Source organism: Propithecus coquereli, unplaced genomic scaffold (genome assembly GCF_000956105.1).
Source record: "Propithecus coquereli isolate 6110/MARCELLA unplaced genomic scaffold, Pcoq_1.0 Scaffold439, whole genome shotgun sequence".
Lineage (NCBI taxonomy): Eukaryota > Metazoa > Chordata > Mammalia > Primates > Indriidae > Propithecus > Propithecus coquereli.
This window is the reverse complement of record NW_012150163.1, coordinates 2,156,196-2,179,052: the sequence shown is the minus strand read 5'-3', so window position 1 is coordinate 2,179,052 and position 22,857 is coordinate 2,156,196. Positions and strand designations below refer to the sequence as shown.

Here is a 22,857-nt window from a genome sequence, read left to right as displayed (position 1 = left end):
CTCTTGCTCAGGCTGGTTTCGAATTCCTGAGCTCAAACAATCCGCCCGCTTCGGCCTCCCAGAGTGCTAGGATTACAGGCGTGAGCCACTGCGCCCAGCCTAGGTCAGGGTTTTATAAGTACCTAAGCAATTGCCTTACCTTTCGTTAAATGTTGCTCCAGTAAATCTCAGCTGTTTTCTAAATATCACAAGATTATCTCTCTACCTGTGACGCTGGGCTAGTAGTAGGTGCTATATGAATACTTAAGGATTTCTTGATATTGTGTTACTAATTTAAACTTGTTAGACTTTTGAGAGAAATAAGGATATAGTGCTTGCTCTAGTGTATTACTTTAGTACTGTTACTTGGCTTTGTGACTACACTGAAATAGTACTGGGATTCTGTGGTCTTTCAAAGTTTTGAAGCCCTGCAGATCCAAGATAATATCTTAGCTATTTTAAAAGATATTTTGGCCTGATTTCATGGCATATGTGCACTGAAGGAGGAGGAGAGAGAATTAATGAATATAAATGCATTGTTTTAAGGGAAAGTAGGGGATGATGAGTGGGAAAATTGGAGATTTATTAGATGACTTTTAGAGTAATCCAGGAGTGGTAGGAGAGTGTTGAGGACTCTGGACATAGTAGTGTGCTGGAAACAGAATTGAAAGGATTATGGAAATATTAAAACATTCTATAAGACTTGATTGGTTGGATGTGCGCACAACAGTTTAAAAATTAATTGTGACTATATTATTTTGTGGTCCCTTTGATTGTAAAGCTATTTTGGGCATCCTGTAATTAAGCATGGAGACTGGACTAATAGAATGGCCCACATATACCATAGACATTGAACCAGGTGGGTGCTCAGAATTCCAGAGACCTAAGGAGAGAGACTTTGAGGACATTACGTATATGAGGAGGGAATCTTCTGCATTGTTCTTGTAATGGAGTATAGTCTCTTTAGCTGGGAAGTTTAATGAGAGGACAAGAGATGGCTGACAGGGATGAGAGAGGTGAGTGAGTATTGGAGTGAAAGCTGGCTGCTACTTTAAAAAGATACGGAAAACTTGTTATGTTTATGTCTGTAACTCGAACAGTAATTGTGAATTGTTGAGGCGGTGGTATCCAAGGTTATTTCGATGGTCCAAGAGAAGCCTCATCATTACCATTACTAATAATAAACTCAAATCATAGAATATTAGATGAGTTCAAAGATTCTAGATTTTAATTTTATAGTAAAAACTTTTGTTGGCTATTATTAACTAGAAAATTTTATTCATTAGCAGTTTCACTTAACACTGTATAACAATATACTTCTAATGGTCCTAATGTTCCATTAAGTTTTATTTTGTTGAGCACTAAATATGTGGGAAATTTCAATTTACTTATGGTAGTTTTGTTAATGTGGAATTTTGATTAATCAAAACATTCCATTCTCTAACCATATACCACCCTACCTGACTTAATGAGATTTAAATTTTGATCTGTGCTGAAATAAACACAATGCTTTTTGAAAATCATTTCTATTCAATTAATTGCTTTTTAACATTTATATTTTTAATAAATTAATGAAACATTTTTTTGAAGATGAAGGCATATTAATACCTTAAACATTTTTGCAGATGAACAAGAAGATGAAGATGCCATAGTCAACAGGATTTCGTATGTATTTTAAAGTTTATTGTTCTATTTCTAATTCTGAAGTCATATTTCTCAAAACTCAATTCTAATTTTTTGATAGAAATATGGAAAAAATTCACTGAAAGCATTTCAATGCATTTGTCAATATTCTATTCTTGGGAAGCACAAATAAGCAAATATATGGGGATAATTGAGGATTGATTATCTCCTGTTAAAATTTACTTTTTTAAGAGAGGACAGATTTTATCTTCAGAGGATTTAATGAGGAAATGGGCCTAACTTTGGGAAAATTTAGGGCCATAAGAAAGAAAACTCTTGGCTGTTTGATCTTGAACCAGGCTGCAGACACCTCCTTTGGTTAATTGAAACTCTACCTGCTATGAGTAAGGAGATGGGCCCAGATTGTCCTTTAGGTTCCTTATGTACCCTGGTGAGATATGATAGAGACGTCCTTAATTTTTTTGAAGTATCAAACTGGATGGAAAGCAGTGAATTCCTTCCTATTTTTGCTTGATTAAAATGTGAAATTACACAGATGTACCCACATAGAAGAGTTCTTTATTCCAGGATTTTTTAATTGATAATTCAGAATTCTTTTGAAATAATCTTAAATTTATAGGAAAGTTAGAAGTGGAATACAAAGAGCCTCTCCCTGCCTCTGAACTGTTTGAGAAGTTGCTAACTTGATGTTCCACTTCCTCAGGATACTTTCATGTATAATTCCTATAAACAGTGCATTCTCCTATGTATCTACCGTACAGCCATCAGAATAATAGCATTGGTACAGTACCACTCGTACCCCATTCAAACGTACCCACTGTCCCAGAAATGCCCTTTAGAGTAAAAGGATCCGGTTCAGAATCACACATGCATTTGGTCGTCATGTTCTTTTAGCCTCCTTCACACTGAAACATTTCTTCAGTATTCCCTTGACCTTCCTGACCTTGACACTTTTGAAGATTACAGTCTAGTTATTTGGTTTTGTGTAATGTTTCTTGAAATTAACATCAAATTATGCATCTTTTGCTGAAGGGAGTGAGGAAAGGAGGTGAGAAAAAGGGAGGAGGAAGAAGAGGTGGGAAAAGGGGAGGAGGGAGAGAAAGAGATTACATGTGCTCACATATACTTATACACATATGCAAATATTAATATTATTAAATGCTTTCACATACAATGGAATAAATAGTATTCAGCTATAAAAAGACATGAAGTACTGATACATGTTGCAGTGTGGATGAACCTCAAAAACATGCTAAGTGAAAGAAGCCAGACTCAAAAGGTCACATGGTGTATGATTCTATCTATAAGAAATATCCAGAATAGATAAATCCATCAAAAGCAGATTGGGTGCAAGAGGCTAAGGGAGCGGGGAATGGAGAACAGTGACTATGAGTATGGCGTCGTATTTTGGGGTGATGAAAATGTTTTTGAACTTGAAATAGGTGGTGGTTGCACAACATAGTGAATGAACTAAATGACACTGACTTATTCACCTTAAAATGATAAATTTTATGTAATGTACATTTCGCCTCAATAAAAAAAATAAATACTTTCAGCTAGTAAATGACTTGAATAGGCCTGATTTGATTCATAACTGAAAAATGAATAGAAGTAAACCCTGCTTTTTGCTAGATTTGGCAGTTTATTTTAAATGCCTCGGGAGAAGTTAGATAAATAAAAACAACTGTAACTTAATACTGGCAATTCTTACTCTCTTGATGTTTTAAATTTATAGGATTAGGGGTCTTAGTTTTATTCCTAACACTGTGACATTTGTGAAAATTCTTCAGTGAATCGTCATTTTTTCTGTTTAAATTACTGCTTCAGTAAAAGTTCACTCAGCTCAAAAAAGCTACAGTGAATCACAGACTGAATGAAGGGTAGATATTCTTTCCATGTGAAATCCTCTGGGTGTGAAGGACAGGGGAGATACGTGCCTCTCTCCTCTCTATTTAGTCTGTGTACCACTTGGGGTGGTAAATCTACTTAAATGTTCTTAGAGGTCAGTCATTTGTAAACAGAAAAGGACACATCACTTTGTCTCTCACTCCTAGAAGTGTTTCGAATGAAGATGTGGTCGTACACTGTTTCCTTGTGGCCGTTCTCAGGAGCAGGCTTCCCTTCCTTTACCTGTCTCAGGAGCAGCTGGCACGGCCTGTCTGAGGGGTTGAGTTTTCCCAGTATGTAGGTGGTTTCTGTATCGTGGTGGTGTGTACAGACATCCTCTTCCCAAGGGTCGGTGGGTTTCTGTATAGTTACAATAAAGTTGGAGGGGTTTGGGGGAGAGGGTAATCCAAGAGGAGGAGTCTGACCTGGTGTGCCCCTCGCTGCCCCCCATTGGTGTCTTTGTCCTTCACTCTGATGGAGTGAGTGAGCACTGACCAGTTAGGCTGATCTGGGTTCAAATTCTGCACTCAAGATTAATTTGTGTCCAGAAGAGATTGAGAAGCATTCTCCATATGTAAAATAGAGCTCCTACTTACTTTGTAGTACTGTTGTGTGGATTAAATGACATATGCAAAAAAAATCTAGAGTAGGGTGCTTGATGCACGGTAGGTGTGAAGTCAATGTTACATGCACCTTAATGCTTTTGACCTGTTTTGTCTGCCCCAAGATTCCTTTTTGTCAGCTATCCCACCGAGTTAATTCTCTCATCCCCGTCAGTTTGGTTTTGCTTTGTTTTTTTCCCTAAATCTCAGCTTTTCAATGAGGCTTACTCTGAGTGCCATAGTTAATACTGAAACCTGTGTTTCCTCCTCCCCCCTTCCAATCCTCCTTACCTTGCTTCATTTTTCTGTAGCATTTACCCTCTTTAATATATTATACATTTACATACTTAATTTATCATTTATTGTCTGAGTCCCCCCACTTCAATATAAACCCTTATAGGGCAAAAATGTTTGGTGTTTTGTTCACTGTTCTAAAGTGCCTGGAATAGCCCTGGCAGTGAGCACTCTAAATATTCGTCTAGTGAATGAACCCCACCAAAAGACTCAGTGAGTTAGTCTCTGATGTTTTCTTTAACAAGAGCTCCGTGGGTGCTCCTGATGATACTGCTGGTTAAGAACCACCGGTTCAGAGTGAGGTATTGGGAAGCTTGATTCACACATCAGGTGTTTATTGATTAGCTGAGCTGAAGACTTAAGATGGAATACTGGCGCACCAACATTTTACAGATGAGTAGAGCTGGAGAATGAAAAAGTGGAAAGGGCGAATGTTGCAGAAGTTGCGGAAAGAATTTCAAGGAGGAAATGATGCTTATCAATTTGAAATATCATAGAAGGTCAGATTGCAACTAGAAAGTATCAGATGGATTTGACCACAGGGAGAACCTTTTCAGTACTATGGTGAGGAATACAAATCCCGTTGTTCATTAAGGAAGAAACTGAGGATGTAGAAGTAAAGATATGACATGTAAAATCCTCTTAAGCTTTCTGTAAGAGCAGAAACACCTGAGGATGTTTATCCTTGGCGGGCCAGCAGGTAGAGGGAAGGGAAGGCTGAAGGTTGAGTGGGGTGACCAGTGAAGCAAGGCCCTTGGAAACAGCAGAGTTAGAGATTAGTGCACGTGGGCAGAAGGAAGAAGACGTCCTCCCTGAGAAACAGGAGAATATTGTGTCTGTTGATAGCTCTGTGAGGTGGTAAGTGTGGAGGGAGTATACCCCTCATTTTCCTCTCTGAAATAGGAGACTTGGTCATTTGCTTGAATGAGGGGCGACAGGGACATGGTACAAAGCGTGGGAAGAGCCTGATGATGGTGGTTAAGAACAGGGCATTAAAGACTCAAGAATCGAGGATCCTGACTCCTGTTTGCTGACTGAAAGTATGTGAAAGCTTTGTGGAGTGTTAAAGAGATTTGAGGTAGTCTTACTGTTTTAATTCATCATTACCTTGCAAAGACGCTTTACAATATGATCTATAGCTATGGCTTTCTTTACACTAGCTGTATTCAGTGTCCAAGTCTATGCCCTCATCACCTTATTTAGACAAGGAGAGGCTCTGCCTTCCTGGTTGGGTTAAGGAAATAGTCACAAATGTCAGAGATATTCAGGAAAACACTCTTGTCTTACTACTACCACAATTACAAAAGATGCATTACTCTGAAGATGTAATTTTTAAAAATATTACTCCATTTCAGAAGGTAACATTTCTGAAACTCTCCCTCCATTCTGTACGGCCACTTTTCTGTGGTTACATGAGCAATGACCACTACGATGCTTTTTCAGCTCAGGGCCTTACTTTCAGGGATCTCTGCCAGCATCTGGCTCCATCACAGCCCTGTATAAGTGCCTCTCCTTAGCACGACTCGAGGACAGTCAGGGATGATGTTATGTTTTTTGTATCTCTAGAACCAATTACAATACCCAAAGTGTAATAGGTTCTGGTAAATTTTTGTTGAAAAGAGTAAGCATTATGGTTATGGTGACCATATAGTCAGGATTTTCTGGGTCACTCGTGCCTTTAAATACTTTATCTGTTTGCCCCCATAAGCTTACTCCTTTTGTCAGGTCATGGCTTCTGGTTTTTGATTTGGGAACTATGGCTGACCCTCACTGTGCTCATGTGTACTCAAAGTATGTGGGAGCCTAGAGGAGAGAGGAACAAATTTTACCCAGAGGAGCAGGGAGGGAGAAGTCAAGGAATGCCTCACAGGGCAAATGATATTTGAGGTCTGTCTTGAAATTTACATATGAATTTGCCATGCATGGTACGTGAAGGATACTCTAGGAAGAGAGCAGATTGTGTGGAGGGGCAAGGAGCCCTAAAAATCCATTGGATGTTTGGGAAACGAGGAAGTTAGGTGAGTCTGTTTGTTGGAATGGGTCACCGTGAGAGAGAAGCCTGGAAGATGACATTGGCATATCTGTGCAGGACCTGGAATGGTGAGATTTTGGATTTGATCTCGATCGTAGCATCGGAAGGAATGGCAGTGGTCAGGATAACTTCCTCACTTGACGAGAGGAGCTTGCTCGAGATCCCTTGCTGGCTGGTCACTGCCAGAGCTGGCTGTGGACCCCGAGATGAGGACTGAGTGCTTTTCCCAGGAAATGTCTATTCAGCAAAGCCAATTCATAAAAGTTATTCTGTGTCTTATTTGAATTATATTTTTGGTATGTATCATATAGTCTACATTTAGAAGTTTATCACGGATTTACTGAACAGAGGAGGTTTCCTTGTTTTTGGCTTTTAAGTAGGAATACACTTCTGTTGGTTGCCACAAGATGGCATTGGCCTCACAATTACTGTTAGATGTGTGTGTTTTTTTTTTTTTTTTTTTTTGGCATTTAGTATGATTTTTTCCTGCTTTTAAAAATATTTAATATTTTCTTAGATTTATTTTTATATTCCAATATTAACTTTAATTGAATGGTATTAAATTAAGGTTCTATCACTAATGTTTGTGAAGTTCCCTTTTTCTTTGCCATTTTATTCTTTTAAAAATCTTTTGAGAATTAGGTATTTGTTGTAAAAATGTAAAACATTTCAGAAATGTGTTAGCTGAGAAAGTGAAAGCGCCTTATAATCCCTCTCTCCTTATATAGCATGCTGGATTTTTTTACACCTCTATTTTCCTGATTGTATATATGCATTTTGGGGGGAGTGAGCAGAGAGAATGTTTTAGATTTATTGTCCATGCTTTTCTTCAGTTTGTTTTTATTGACTTAATTTATTTTAGATATTTTTCCATATCAATACATATCATAGCTATCTTATTTTTAAAAAATGAAAGAATAGTGTTTTAAACGTTGTTTAATAGAATAATATTGTTTAATAGTTTTGTACTATTTATTGCTATAATTTATTTAACCTTTATCCATTCAAGAGATATTAGGCCAATGGCTTTGTAAGTTTTTGCTCCTCTGAAATAACCATTTTAAATTAATTTGTTTTTTAATACTGCTTTCATAACTATTTTTTTCAGTTGAAATAGTTGTTGTATTGCTGTTAGCATATATTGTCAAAGTTGTTAATTAAATGCAATTGTGAAATAAATACTTATATTTAAAAGAGGAACGAGGTATAATTTATTCTTTGTAAAATGTGTGAAGTACTCTTTTATATATGTGTGTGTGTGTACATATGTATGTATAAATATATATCTTTTTGGTCCATTAGACTCAATGACCTATTAAGGAGTTTTAGAGTTCATTTAGTTTAACTTCTAGGATCATGCTTATATCATTTGTTTCCCAACTACATATATTTAATGAAATTCTTACATAATACTTTTTTGATTAAAATATTGAAGAGTTTGTATTCCTTTTGATTACTTCCATTTTCATTGCGTTTTCAGATCACTAGTGATGATGACTCTTCTCTCTTCCAGGCTGTTTTTGAGCACATTCACTTTAGCGGTTTCAGCTGGGGCTGTTTTGCTTTTACCCTTCTCAATAATCAGCAATGAAATCCTGCTTTCTTTTCCTCAGAACTACTATATTCAGTGGCTAAATGGCTCCCTGATTCATGGTTAGTATATATTGCTTTATATAATCACAATTAATATTTTAATTTTTTATTGCACTGTATTTTTAGATTTTTCTTTTCTTAGTTTCCTTCATAATTTGTGATTTCCTCCAGTGAACCATTTGGGTCCTTAATAAAGTCAGAAAACCAGATTTTACTTGTCACTTCTATTTTCAGACAGTTGTGAAAGACTTTTTTCTTTTACTTAATCAGTAAATGGTTTGTATGCTTATTGTGATTTTGATAAACAAATATTCATCTAAATATTTAGCAAGGGAATTTTGGTTTATCTGAATATGTCAGAAAAATTTAACCTCCATTTAAAACCTAAAAAACATCAGCTATAGTTTCTATTTTATTTATTTGTTATTAGTTTCTTTAGTCATTTCAAAATATATGATATAAGGGGAAAAACACTCTCTGTCAAGTATAAATTTTAATATGATTTAAAAAAATTATGACTGACATTATAGGTAACATGGTATTAATATATTGCTTTGACAGCAAATAGACCTACATTCCAAACTTGGCTTTGCCGTTTTCTAGCAGACTTTGGGCAAGTCACTCTTCTTCTCTGACTGCAGTTTTCTTTTTTTTTTTTTTTGAGACAGAGTCTCACTGTGTTGACTGGGCTAGAGTGAGTGCCGTGGCGTCAGCCTAGCTCACAGCAACCTCAAACTCCTGCGCTCAAGCAATCCTACTGCCTCAGCCTCCCCAGTAGCTGGGACTACAGGCATGCGCCACCATGCCCGGCTAATTTTTTCTGTATAGTTTTTTAGTTGTCCGATTAATTTCTTTCTATTTTTTTAGTAGAGATGGGGTCTCGCTCTTGCTCAGGCTGGTCTCGAACTCCTGAGCTCAAACGATCCTCCCACCTCGGTCTCCGAGAGTGCTGGGATTACAGGCGTGAGCCACCGCACCCGGCCTGCAGGTTTTTTTTTTTTTATCTTAGTTGGGATCATAAATAAAATCCACTTTGCAGGCTTGTTTTTAGGAATAGGAATGATGTATGTAAAATAACTCTCTTAATAGGCACTTACTAGGTGGTAGCTATTATGATGCTGGTTTAGGCTGTGAAATGTGTTTTTTCTTTCTTTATTCTTTCTGAAGAATCTTCCTGTATTTAACATATCAATGTAGTGTATGTACACTGAATTTTTTCTCACATAGAAGGTGCTAGCATAATTTTTTCTTGAGGGGTCTTAAAAATTTTACAGTTATCTGTTAGCATTGGTTATGGAGCTTAGAGATTCTGATTTCTGTCCTGCCCATACTCTGCCCTCATTTTAAGAGTGTTGTTAATTTGTGTTACTAGTTACTATAAGTGTTATTACTTATTATTTTATTAATGTCATTAGTTATTGGTGTTACTAATGTTAATAGTTATTTTATGGTGTTATATGGTGGGTTGGATACATTCTTTTTGAACAGCAAAGGCAGATGACAAAATTGGCAAACCTCATTTCCAGATGAATTTTCATATGGACCCAAATCTTTTCTCCCCATGGTGATAAAGAGAAATTTTATAATTAGCAAAGATAGTCTTTTTGTGAAACAGTATCTAGAAGAATAGTCAGTAACAAGAATTTACTATGTGTTTGAATTTCTTCATCTCAAAGATATTGGAAAAAAGCATATTTACATATGCTTCTTGTAAAAAGAAAATAAAGTACATGTGTATGTAGGTGCACAGAAAAATATCTTGAAGGGTAATTACAAAGGATATAACTGTTTTTCTCAAGGTAGTAGGATTATATGATATAATTTTTTTGGTATTTACATTGTATAATATTTCTACAATGGGCATATACTGCTTTTTTATTATAAGAAAAAAGTTACATAAAGGTAAAGGTTTCACAACTCATTGCTAAAATTGTTTTTTTTCTTTTAAGTAAGTAGGCAGAGGCTATTGTAATTCTGAAGTTTTCACACTATTTGAAAGCATACTTGTAGTCTTTTCTGTAATGCTTATGCTTTCTTAGTATATTAAAATATTGTGTAGTCACTTTTTGACAATTGGATTAGATCTTCAATTCTACTGAAGTATTGTTTTTAACTTAGTTTTGTCATTTTGGAAACAATTGAATATGGTTGAACTTTGATTAATTTTCTAACTTAAATTCATGTAGTTTTTTTGGTCTATTTGAGGAAAAGTGATAAATTATTTGCTCCGTAGTATTGCCTATTGGATTTTTTAAATATTTTGTGACTCCAGCAGGTGGAGCTAGAAGTTAATGCATCCTATGGTCATCTGGCAATTTGGTCTTGTTTTGTTTCAAACTGAGTATTCTGGGATTATTAAATAACCTTTAAATGCAAATACCTTTTTTGGGGACGGGCATTGGATATCTTTCAAATAGGTTGCCATGGATATGAATTTAGACAAACTACAATGTTTTTGAATTTTTAGGGTCCTACTGCTATATGGAAGCATGTAATTTCAGCTTTCTAAAGTAGAGCAATTTGACTAATATTTATTTTAAAAGTTAATATGAAATAATATAAATATGTGTATTGACCCTAACAGTAATTTTTAATTTAAGAATGATTTATTAAAATTATAGAATACAGTTAAGGGATATTTACGTATGTATGTTTGTAAAATGCTAGAAACTTATTAAGCTTTGCAAAGTTGCTGACAATATAATTACTACTTAGCAATGTATAATAGATACATTATTATATCTATATATTAGATGTTCTCACAGTAACTTATATGTTGCAAAATTTGTAATTAGATTAGCATAAGCTAAGTCTGAAACTTTCACATTTATTCTGGTTGATAAACTTAATTTTTGTATTTAATTATTTAGATTGAAAAAAGCTGGTCAATCAATATATAAAAAAAGACATCTAATTCATGACAAACTAAAATGTTGGTATTCAGAACCTTTCTGGATTCAGGATTCTGGATTCAGGATTCTGAATCATTTTCTTAGTTGTCCAGACATTGCTGCTTGTTATGATCTGTTGATAAAGATTTCTTTAATTAGCTTTTGATAAGTATCTTAGTTTTGTAAGTATATTGGTTAGTCAGAGTAGATACTTCTTTTTTATTTGTGAGCTTTCACCTAAGGCAAAGTTTTATTTTTTAACTTTGACTTCCAGAAAAGAATGTGAATTTGTGCTTTTTACTGTATAAAAGGGATTTATATGATGGAAAGATAAATTCTGAAAGCATGTACATTTATAGATCAGCAACAAGACAAGCTTCCTTTTGTGCTACAAATGATAGTTCTTTTTTTCCTTCTGAATATAAAAGTATAGTGGACCCTTAACATTTCAGGGTTTATATTCATGGTTGTAACTGTTTGAGAGCAATCTTTGAGGCTCCTTGACATGTGGTAATTTGTAATTTTTGTGAGGCTAAAATTTGACTTGTGCACTCGGCGAGGCTGGTGCACGAAGTGAGCCCCCAGCTGTGTCAGCCCAGCCCAGCGTCCCCATCTGCATTCAGCTTCGTTGTCTTCTGCCCTTTTAATACATTTTATGGGGGAAGTTATATGATACGGGGATATGGAGAATTTTGAGTTTCATAAAGGTGTTTAAATATATGACTCATGATTTTTTAGAAGACTTTACGTGCTCCTTGTAGAAAACTTAGAATATGCAGAAAAGTAGGAAGAAAAAAATCATCCATAATTCTGTTACATTCATATTATTAATAAATTGGTATATTTATTTCCAATTTATTTTTTATGCCTGCTTTTTTGTCATTGTCATTTTTATATATTTTTAAAGTCATATGTATGCAAGTTTTTATTGTAAAAGCTTTTTTTCTTTGGTGAAATTAATCAGAATAGTTCTTTAAGGAAATGTTTGAGAGCTAATTTTAGCTATAACTCACATCATTGTCTTGTCTTTATGTAGTCTAAATGCTGGTGTACATCAGAATTTTTCAGTTTTTTGGTACCATTTATTTCATTTTAAGACAGGGCAGGGAAGAGGCACTGACATTTGTTTAGCATTTTAAGTATTATTTCTCTTCTGTTCTTCATCAGAGCCCTCTGAGTTGTAGCCTATTGTATATATATGAGGAAACTGAGTGACAGAGTTGCAGTCCCCTTTCAATGTCATAGATAGCTGATAGGTATTAATGCAAACCCAGACATCTCCCATGATGACTGTTGAGGTTTTTTAAATCACAAATAGTGTGAATATCTTGGTTTTGTTAGAGTACGTTATAGTACACTAAGTACATAGAGTAAATTCAATGTTTTATTGAAATTAGATTTTTAAAAACCTTTCTGTAGTTGAAAGTGTTTTGGTGTTTTAAGAAGGCTTGAGTGTTCATATGTACACCCACGCATAAACAACTGAGAAAACAGATGTAGAAATATTTTGTTCTGTTTTAGTGTCTTACAAACTCATCACAGGCTCAGCTAAACCTTTTGTTTTACATAGATGGATAGAATTAATGGGATATCATATTCATTATTCCCCTTAGTAAAATATTATTAAACTGATATGTTCTTTTTGGCTGATAATATTTACAAAATTCAAAATATTATGCGTTTTTCACCCAGAATGTCAAGTATGAGATATCATATAGTAATGTAGAAAGAGCAAGAGATCTGGAATCTAATCCCAGGCCTATCATTTGTAAGTTATGGAATTTGTGAGGAATTTACTGATTCTCTTTTAAAAAAGGGTTCAGTTCATGAGTGAGTTAGAGAAGGGGATCTTAGATTCTTCTCTGTTCCAAATTTCTATGTTTCTACGGAATTCTTGGTGCACTAAAATAAAAGCAAACTTGTTTATTTTGAACAATTCTTAAGTTCAGGTTCTTAATAAACATTATATTTATGTTACTTAAATATTTTATTTAAATAAAGATCTGTTAGTCCAAAAACAGAAAAAGAGGTCCTTTCAATCTAAAGGAATTCTTTGTCTGGAGAAGATATAAAACTGGGACCTTTTTTTCCTAAGCAGTGATGTTTTTCTGAATGTGAGTTAAAAGCAGGTATTGAACAGCATAACCCAAGTGAGGCTTTGCAATTATTTCATAATTATGTTTAAAATATTTCTAGTATACCATCATTTGAGTAGACTGCATTTTCTAAATGTATCAAAGAATGTAATGGAAAGGGTTTGGAAAAAGGAGAGAAAAGAATAAGCTTGATAGTGTTTGTGAGGTGTCTTGGAGTCCCATTGTAGAAGTGCATATTGGAACAGTTAAATTTTAGGAATTTAGGGCAAGAGAATAAAGAGAATGGCTATTTCATAATGTTTCCGTGTAGTAAGAGAAAGCTAAGACATAGGAGTTGATATTTGTTCTTTTTATGATAAACAGAGACTTTATTTTGTTCGTGAGTTGTGCATTTAAAGAATTTTTAAAAAGGGCCAGGGATATCAGTGAGTATTTGAGGGAGGTCAACTTGAAATAGAGTAGGTAACTATAGGTTAGGAAACATTTTTTTAATGATAAACAAATCCATTAGGATAGGTAGGTAGTAAAGCATAGGCACTCTCTGCTGCGATGTTTTATGCCTAGAGCTTTCCCTGTATTGTTTTATGAAGGGTCAGACATGGAGTAGGAAAAATGAGGAAGACCAATATTCAAGTGTTGGTACAGAAACACTTCAAAAACTAAATATAGTCTGGCTGTTATGGAATAAGAGGGACTGGATTACCCTACCACCTGAAACAACTTGGTTTTCAAGAAGCTGTAGGCAGTGAAGGACAGCAATCCTCGAGAGATGGGAGACAAACAAGGCGTTGCCTGCAGAGAGTTTCCAGACTCAGTGTGGAGAGAGGGAACCCAGGTGGAGCTGAATGGTGTTCTGGGTTGAGGAGAAAAGATGGGGATTCAGAGAGGCCAAGTGGGCTAGAGTTCGCCAGGCAGAGTACTGAAAAGAGTGCATGGAGAAGCATTATTTTACACTGATGGCTAGAATTAATGGGATATCATATTGTCAGTTCAAACATTTCCCCTAGTAAAATCTTATTAAACTGATGTTCTCTTGTTGGCAAGCAAAGGCCCTCTGTGTGGTCTCACAGGCTGAATTCAAGGTGTTCTCAGGGTTGCATTCCTTATTGGAAGCTCTGGGGGAGAATTTGCTTCCAGGCTCATTCAGATCGTTGGCTGAATTTGGTTCTTTTTGGTTGTAGGACTGAGGGTCTTTGCTCCTAGAGACTGCTTGCCTCTTTTCTCATGTTTTCCACGTGACCCTCTTTAGCAAAGGTGGGTCAAGTTCTCCTGCAAAGTCCTTTTTGCCATATTTACTGAGTTCAATAGTGTTCCCCCAAAATTCAGGTCCACTCAGGACCTCAGAATGTGACCTTATTTGAAAATAAGGTTTTTGCAGACATAATTAGTTAAGATGAGGTCATACTGGATTAGGGAGGACCCTAATCCACTGATTTGTGTTTTTATAAAAAGATAAAACAGAGACATAGGCACACAGGGAAGAAGACCATGTGAAAACAGAGGCCAAAATTGGAATAATGTGTCAATAAGCCCAGGAATGCCATGGATCAAAAGATAAGGGAGGATTCTTCCCTAGAGTCTTCAGGAGGAGCATGGCCCTGCTGCCACTTTGATTTCAGACTTCTAGTGTCCAGAACTGTGAGAGAATAAATTTCTGTTGTTTGAAGCCATCCACTTTGTGGTACTTTCTTACAGCAGCCCTAGAAAACTAATATACCACGTAACATAACATATTCACAGATTCTGGGGATTAAGGCATGGACATCTTTGGGTGTCCACTCTGCCTCTTTGAGTCTGAAGCTAAGTATACAAAGCAGGAAAATATAGCCCAAATGAGGAGAAAAATCAGTCAATTGAAACTGACTCACAACTGACACAGATGTCAGAATTAGTAGATAAATACATTAAAATAATTTTTATAACTGTATTCTACATGTTCCAGAAGCTGGAGGAAAGATTGAACATGTTGAGACATGAAAGATATAAAAACCAAACTAAACTTCTAGAGACGAAAACAATAATGTGTGACATGAAGATATATTGGGTAGGATTAGTAGCAGATTAGACATGGCAGAAGAAAAGATTTAATGAACTTGAAGACATAGCAGTAGAAAACTATTCAAAAATGAAATACACAGAGAAAAAAATTACGGAAAGACTTACCAGGGTGCAATAGTTCTGATGTTTGTCCCGCCAAACCTCATGTTGAAATTTGATCCCAGTGTGGGAGATGGGGCCTAGTGGGAGGTATTTGGGTCATGGGGGAAGATCTTTCATGAATAGATTAATTCCCTCCCTAGAGTGAGGGGTGAGTGAGTTCTTACTCTATTAGTTTCCAAGAGAGCTGGTTGTTAAAAAAGAGCCTGGAAGCTCCCCCTTCTCTCTCTACTTCCTCTCTTCCCACATGATCTCTGCAGTGGGGGCTCCCCTTTGCCTTCCGCCGTGAGTGGAAGCAGTTTGAGGCCCATCAGAAGCAGATGCTGGCACTGCGCTTCTTGTACAGCCTGCAGAACCGTGAGCCAAGTAAACCTCTTTTCTTTATAAATTACCCAACCTCAGATATTCCTTTATAGCAATGCAAAACAGACTAAGACACAGGATATCACTAATTAGGAGTTAGTGTTCCTAAAGGAGGGGAGTTAAGAAAAAATATTCAACAAATTAATGGCAGAAAATTTTAAAAATTTGATGAAAACTATAAACCCACTGCTTCAAGAAGTCCAACTAGTCCTATGCAGAAGAAACATAAAAAACTACACCAAGGCATATCATCCAATTGCTCAAAATCAATGATAAAGAGAAAATCTTAAAAGCATCCAGAGAAAAAGACACATTAAGTACAGAAGAGTAATGATAAGAATTCAAGCATCTACAAAAAACCTGCAGATAGTATCATACTTAATGGTGAAAGACTAAATATGTTTGAATTCTTATCAAAAAAAAAAAAAGCTGGGTGTGGTGGTGCACACCTGTATTTCCATCCACTGAAGAGGCTGAGAGAGGGGGATCACTTGAGCCCAAGAGTTTGAGGTTGCAGTGACCCGTGATCATGCCACTGCACTCCAGCCTGGGCAACAGAGCCTTCCAAAGGCTCCATCATCAAATACTATCACATTAGGGATTAGGGTTTCAATCTATGAATTTTGGGGAGCATGAAAACATTGTAACAACAATATTGTTAGGATGTCAGTTCTCCCCCAGTTGATCTACAGATTCAACACAATGCCAGTCAAAATCCCAGCAGGCTTTTTTTTTTTTTTTTGGTAGAAATTCACAAGCTTATCTAAAATTCAGATGGGAATTTAATGGACTTAGTGTAGCCAAAGCAACTTTCAAAGAGACCAGAGTTGGAGGATTTAGGTATATCTGACTTAAAGGTTATTTTAAGGATACAGTAATCAAGACTGTGTGGTATCGGCAGAGATAAATAAACATACCAACTCAGTAGAATAGAGTCCTAGAATAGATTCATGAATATATTGTGGATTGATTTTTGACAAAGGTGCTAAGGGAATTTAGTGGAAAAGGATATTCCTTTCCACAATTGGTGCTGGAACAATTAATTATAGGTAAAAAAAATGAACCTCAATCCATACTTGGCACCATAATCAAAAAGTAACCGAAAGCATCATAGACTTAAATGTAAATTCTAAAGCTATAAAACTTACAGAAAAAAACACAGGTGAAAGTCTTTGTGACATTGGGCTAGGCCATAATTTCTTGGGTAAGAAATCAAAAGCACAATCTGTAAAAGAAAACATTGATAAATTAGACTTTAAGACATTTTGTTCTTTGAAAAGTACTATTAAGAGAATGAAAAGAGATGCCACAGATTAGGAGAGAATATCTACAAATCACATACTTGTTAAAGGACTTGTATTTGGAGTATATAAAAAACTTGCCATCTCAGCTAGCTCAAGGGGGAGTTAAAAAAAAAAAACAAAAACAAACTTGCCCAACTCAGTGATAACAATAAAAAATCCAACCCAATGAAAAACTTAGCAACAGATTTGAAGAGACGCTTTGCTAAAAAAGACAAATGGATGGCAGATGAGCTCATGAGCAGATGTTCATTCACATCATTATTTATTAGGGAAATACAACTTAAATCAGCAATGAGATACCACTACATACCTGTTAGAATGGCTAAAACTAAAAAAAGACTGCCCATATTATGTTTGGCGAGAATGTGGATGAACTCGAATTCTGCTGGTGGGATTGTAAAATACGACGACTATGGTAAACATTTGGGCATTTTCTTAAAATGTTAAACATATATCTACCATATGACCCAGCCATTCCATGCCCACATGTTTACCCAAAATAAGCGATAGCTTATGTTCATACAGAGATTTGTACATGAGTGTTTATAACAGCTTTATTTTTAGTAGCTGCAAATTGGGAACAGAACAGATCCTTGTTTACAGGTGAATGGATACAATCCAATAACAATTCAGTCTGATCCATGCTACTGGTACACACTGCAGTGTTGAAAATCCCCAGATAATTGTGATAGATAACCAAAGCCAGCCAAAACTGGTTAGGTATCATATGACCCTTCTTCATACAGAGTTCTAGAAAATGCAGTCTTGTCTTCAGTGCAGAGTCAGTGGGTGACTGGGCTGGGGCTGAAGTGGGAGTGACAGGAGGGAAGGGTACGAGAAACCTTGGGGTGATGGTTATGTATGTTCATTAGCTTAAGTGTGATGGTGTCACTGGTGCTTCATGTCAAAGCTTACCAACCTGTACACCTTACGTATAGTTCATGTCAGTTATAGCTCAGTAAAACTGTGTTGTGTTGCCTGAAAACATTAACAGCGTATTAGAAAGAGTGGCTTAGGATTTTCCAGCTCTGAGACAAGGGCATGTTTCTGAACTTGAAGGCCATCTGTAAAGTGGAGGGCCTACCTTGTCGTAAGGGATTAGGGTAGTACCCTGCAGTATCCAGAACAATGCCTGCTACGTTAGATACTTAACAAATACAGGCACACCTTGGAGATAATGCGGGTTTGGTTCCAGAACACCTCAGTAAAGTGACTATGGAAATTGCCTTGATGTTGAGGGCTGCTGACTGATCAGGGTGGTGGTTGCTGAAGGTTGGGGTGGCTGTGGAAATTTCTTAAAATAAGACAGCAATGAAGTTTGCCACATGGGTTGACTCTTCCTTTCACGAAAGCTTTCTCGGTAGCATGCAGTGCTGTTTGGAGCATGAAAGGAGTCTTTTTTTTTCTGAGCAGTAGGTCTCAACGGTGGGCTTAAACTAGTCAGTAAACCATGCTGTAAACAAATGCTGTCATCCAGGCTTTGTTGTTCCGTTTATGAGCGCAAGAAGAGTAGATTTAGTATAATTCTTAGGGGCTTTAGGATTTTTGGAATGGTAAATGAGCATCTTGCTTCAACTTAAAGTCACCAGCTGCATTAGCTCCTAAGAAGCAAGTCAGCTTGTCTTTCAAGCTTTGAAGCCGGGCATTGACTTCCCTCTAGCCATGAAAGTCCTAGGTGGCATCTTCTTTCAATATAAGACCATTTTGTCTGTATTGAAAATCTGTTCAGTGTAGCCACCTTCATCAGTGAGCTTGGCTAGATCTTCCAGATAACTTGCTGCAGCTTGTGTATTAGCACCTGCTGCTTCACTTTACACTTTTATGTTATGAAGACTTCTTTCCTTAAATCTCGTAATCCAGCCTCTGTTAATTTCCAAGTTTTCTTATGCAGATTCCTCACCTCTCTCAGCCTTGATAGAATTAAAGAGAGTTAGGTCTTTGCTGTGGATTAGGCTTGGTTTAAGGCTGTAGTCCCCAACCCCCAGGCCATGGACCAGAATGGGTACTGGTCCGAGGCCTGTTAGGAACCAGGCCACACAGCAGGAAGTGAGTGGCAGACGAGTGAGGGAAGCTTTGTCTATATTTACAGCCGCTCCCTGTTGCTCAAGTCCCTGCCTGAGCTCCACCTCCTGTCAGATTAGCAGTTGCGTTAGATTCTCATAGTGCGGACCCTACTGTAAATTGCGCATGCAAGGGATTTAGGTTGAACTCCTTATGAGAATCTAATGCCTGATGGTCTGGGGTGGAGCTGAGGTGTGGGTGCAAACACAGATTATCAGTAGCAGAGAGGTTTGGCTGCACAATAAGTGTAATGTGCTTGAATCATCCTGAAACCACGCCCCCCCACCCATGTCTGTGGAAAAATTGTCTTCCGTGAAACTGGTCCCTGGTGCCAAAAAGGTTGGGAACTGCTGGCTTAAGGGAATGTTGTGGCCGATTTAATCTATCCAGAGCAGTAAAACAACTCCATATCAACAATAAGGCTGTTTTGCTTTCTTAACATTAGTGTGTTCACTGGAGTAGCACTTTTAATTTCCTTCGAGAACTTTTTCTTTGCATTCACAACTTGGCTAACTTTGGTTCAAGAGGCCTACCTTTTGACATGCCTTCCTCACTAAGCTCTATCATTTCTAGCTTTTGATTTAAAGTGAGAGACATATGACTCTTCCTTTCGCTGGAATACTTAGAGGCCACTGAAGGGTTATTGATTGGCTTAATTTCAATATTCTTGTGTCTCAGGGAATAGAGAGGCCTAAGGAGGAGAAGCAAGATGGAGAAAGATGGGGCAACAGCTGGTCAGTGGAGCAGAACACACACAGCATTTATCAAGTTTGCTTTTTTTATGGGCACGATTCGTGGCGCCCCAAAGCAGTTGTAATAGTAACATCAAAAACCAATCATTGTAGATCACCATAACAGATATAATAATAGTGAAAATGTTTGAAATATTGTGAAAATTACCAATTAAGACACAGAGACATGAGGTGAGCACATGCTGTTGGGAAAATGATAGATCTGCTCGAGGCAGAGTTGCCACAAACCTTCCATTTGTGAAATGCAGTGTCTGGGGAGCACAGTGAAGCCAAGCACAGTGAGCCCCACAGGCGCCTGCAGTAGGGAATCGTTTTTATAGTTTTGCGAAAGGACTGGGAGATATTTAATTGGGTTAAAACTGTCTTATGTAAATTGAGTATAAGCCTTGACACATTGACATTCGTCTTTTACAACACAAATGATTTAAAAACGGCATTTCTCTTTTTTCTACCATGCCTAGACAAAGCAACATATTAATAATCATGTTTCTCTAGTCTACTAAAGAATAATAATTTGTTATGTAATAACTTATATAACACTAATTATTGTTATACCTCACATATCTCAGAGTAAGTTACTTGGAGACCATAAAGAAGATAAAATTCTTTTGAGTCGTCAAAATAGAGGCCAAAGACTATGCACTGTAGTTTGTGAACTGGACCTGAAGGGCACAGCTTTGATCCAGGCCTGTTTATTCTTACTCTGGATATTAATACGTTCTTTAAAAGTTGCGTATGTGGTTCCTGTACCCCTAGCCTATTGGGGGAGGGAGAGAGAGTTTCTGGACACATGCATATTGCTAGTAACAAAAGACAGGAGCTGATATACCTAACAGATGGGGAGATGAAAGGGAAGACTCGGAAGTGAGCCTAGAGTCTCAGAAAGGATGGTGGGTTGGTGTGGAGCTGGCAGCGCTGTGTAGCCTCTGGTGATGTAACTGTTAATAAAAGCAAAAAATCATTAAATATTTATTTTATGGCAGGCATTGTGCCAGTTGTTATATATTCATTATTTCATTTAGTACTTAACAGCCATATACACATCATTAGCCTCATAGATGAGGAACCTGTGGCTTAGCAAGGTTGTCACATGGAAGTGCACACAGGGCACGGACCCAGGTTTGTCTGAAACTCAAAATGTGTGCGTTTATCCGTCCTTCTTTGTGCCCTTCCACTTATTAGCACAGCGAAATAATTGACTCTAATTATAATCTTTTTGAATAAAGAAAAGGTTAAAATGTTTAGCTTTTTTAAGTATTTAAAAATAATTTTTATTTTAAATAGTTCAAATTGCAGTTTTTCCACAAAAATATGTTAAGACTTTGTTGTCTAAAAAATTTTGTGAAACATTTTATTTCTTGCAAGGATAAGTGTATTTTGTAAATTTGTTAAATCTATGTAGATTTTTGAATAAGAAACTGAATGTATTAGTTACATTATCTTATCTACTAAAGGAAATGAATCTCGCTAGCTAACCCGTACAGGTGCTGAATTAATTCTTTTTGTTTATATTTTATGCTATTGCAAAGAGAATTAGGACACTTATAAAACATATATGTTAATTTGCAACCAGAGTAGTTGGAGAATAGCTTACCTTGGCTCACTGTGTAGCGAGGACTCAGAGGTAGTCCCGCATATCTGCAGCGTGGGTGCAATGAGGGCGGAGGTGCTGTGTTTGTGCATTAATGCCTTGACAGTGCTTTTGACACTGCCTGCAAATAAAGGTGTTGAAGCATCAGTTGCCCATTTTCAAAAACATGGAATTATAATTGCATGCAGTACATTGAATTTATACTTAGCATAATTTTTGACATTGACTCTTGATTTTATAAACTTTTGCAAAGATTATAGCTATCATTTTGAAACTCAGTATCAAATTTTAGTATTTTACCTATAAAAAATATGAGCTGTCGGGCCGGATACCCTCCCAATGACATCCCTTAAGGGCTCTAACTTTAACTAAATTTGTTCTTATTATTTTAGTTGCCATTTATTGTGGTTTTATATAAGAGTGCAGAATGAGCCAAGTGGGTAAAAGATCGTGTAAACATGCCTGCCTGCCTTTGTTACTTTTTCTTTCCCACTAGGGATTGTTTACTAGAACTTCTGTGTTGTAGTGGTTTTTTTATTAATAAAATCCCGGGAATTAGAGTCAGAACCTTGGCAGGTTGCACAGTGTGCCTCTGTCATATTGGGGCCATCATGTCACCTGCCTCTTGCAGTTGCTGTGATGAGTAAATGGGTTCATACAATATCTGTAAATCACTTAGAATAGTGATTGGCACATAAAGGCTCAATAAATGCTAATTATTATTTTTAGGGTTTTTATGAGGCTTAAATTAAATGAGATTATGCATGTAAAATGTTTAGTAGAGTATCTGGCATTTATTAAGTGTTCAATCAATACTAGTGGCTCTAATTTAAATATTCTGGTGCCTATATATCTAAAGAAGCTGTGTCTTTGGATCTCTGCACATGCGTATCTTTAGTGAATTTATTTTAGGGCATGAGGGAAAAACTATTAGTTTTTATGTTAGCTTTTCCCAGTAGGTACAAGTTACAAAGTTTAAAAAATGTTAAATAAATATGTACTGTAATTATTTTCTGATTTCTAACTTAGGTCATTTGTTATTTCAAGTTTATGTTTATTTTTACTATTAAAAAGTAGAGATCTTGATTAATATCACAATTTAGGGAACTTTGTAAAGGCCTGTCAATATCTAACCTGTTTTCTTCTTTTCTTGTCATCTTCTTTATAGGTCTGTGGAATCTTGCTTCTCTTTTTTCCAACCTCTGTTTATTTGTGTTGATGCCCTTTGCCTTTTTCTTTCTGGAATCAGAAGGTTTTGCTGGCTTGAAAAAGGTGAGTGAATCTAGTTTTGGAGTTAAATTTGTTAAATGAGGAACTAAATGTCATCCATGTTGAACTAGAAAAAGTTGGGTTAAATCATTTGAATGGAATATAAAATGTTCAGTTAATAAGTAATAATATTAACATACAACAAGAACATGTCCATGGGGAGTAGTCATCTTTTAGTACCTGTGCATAATTTTATAGTATGCATAAACTTAGTGGAGTATTCTTTTGTGGAATGGATAAACCTGATGTAATAGCTGTTATTCTTTTCTTAGGATTCTTCTTTTCTATTCTTTCTTAAACTAAACTCATTCAGTTTAAAGCATGGCATGAAATTCTAAAAAT

The 22,857-nt window shown here is 36.4% G+C and overlaps 1 protein-coding gene across 1 annotated transcript in view; it reads left to right on the top strand.

Moving 5' to 3' along the window:
* Positions 1 to 22,857, top strand: part of LMBR1 (limb development membrane protein 1) — a 134,900-nt gene that overhangs the window by 24,985 nt on the left and 87,058 nt on the right. The window contains exons 5-7 of the mRNA XM_012654150.1: positions 1,605 to 1,644; positions 7,952 to 8,091; positions 22,415 to 22,518. Of these exons, the coding sequence (XP_012509604.1) occupies positions 1,605 to 1,644; positions 7,952 to 8,091; positions 22,415 to 22,518 (284 nt within the window). The remainder of the gene's footprint in view (positions 1 to 1,604; positions 1,645 to 7,951; positions 8,092 to 22,414; positions 22,519 to 22,857) is intronic.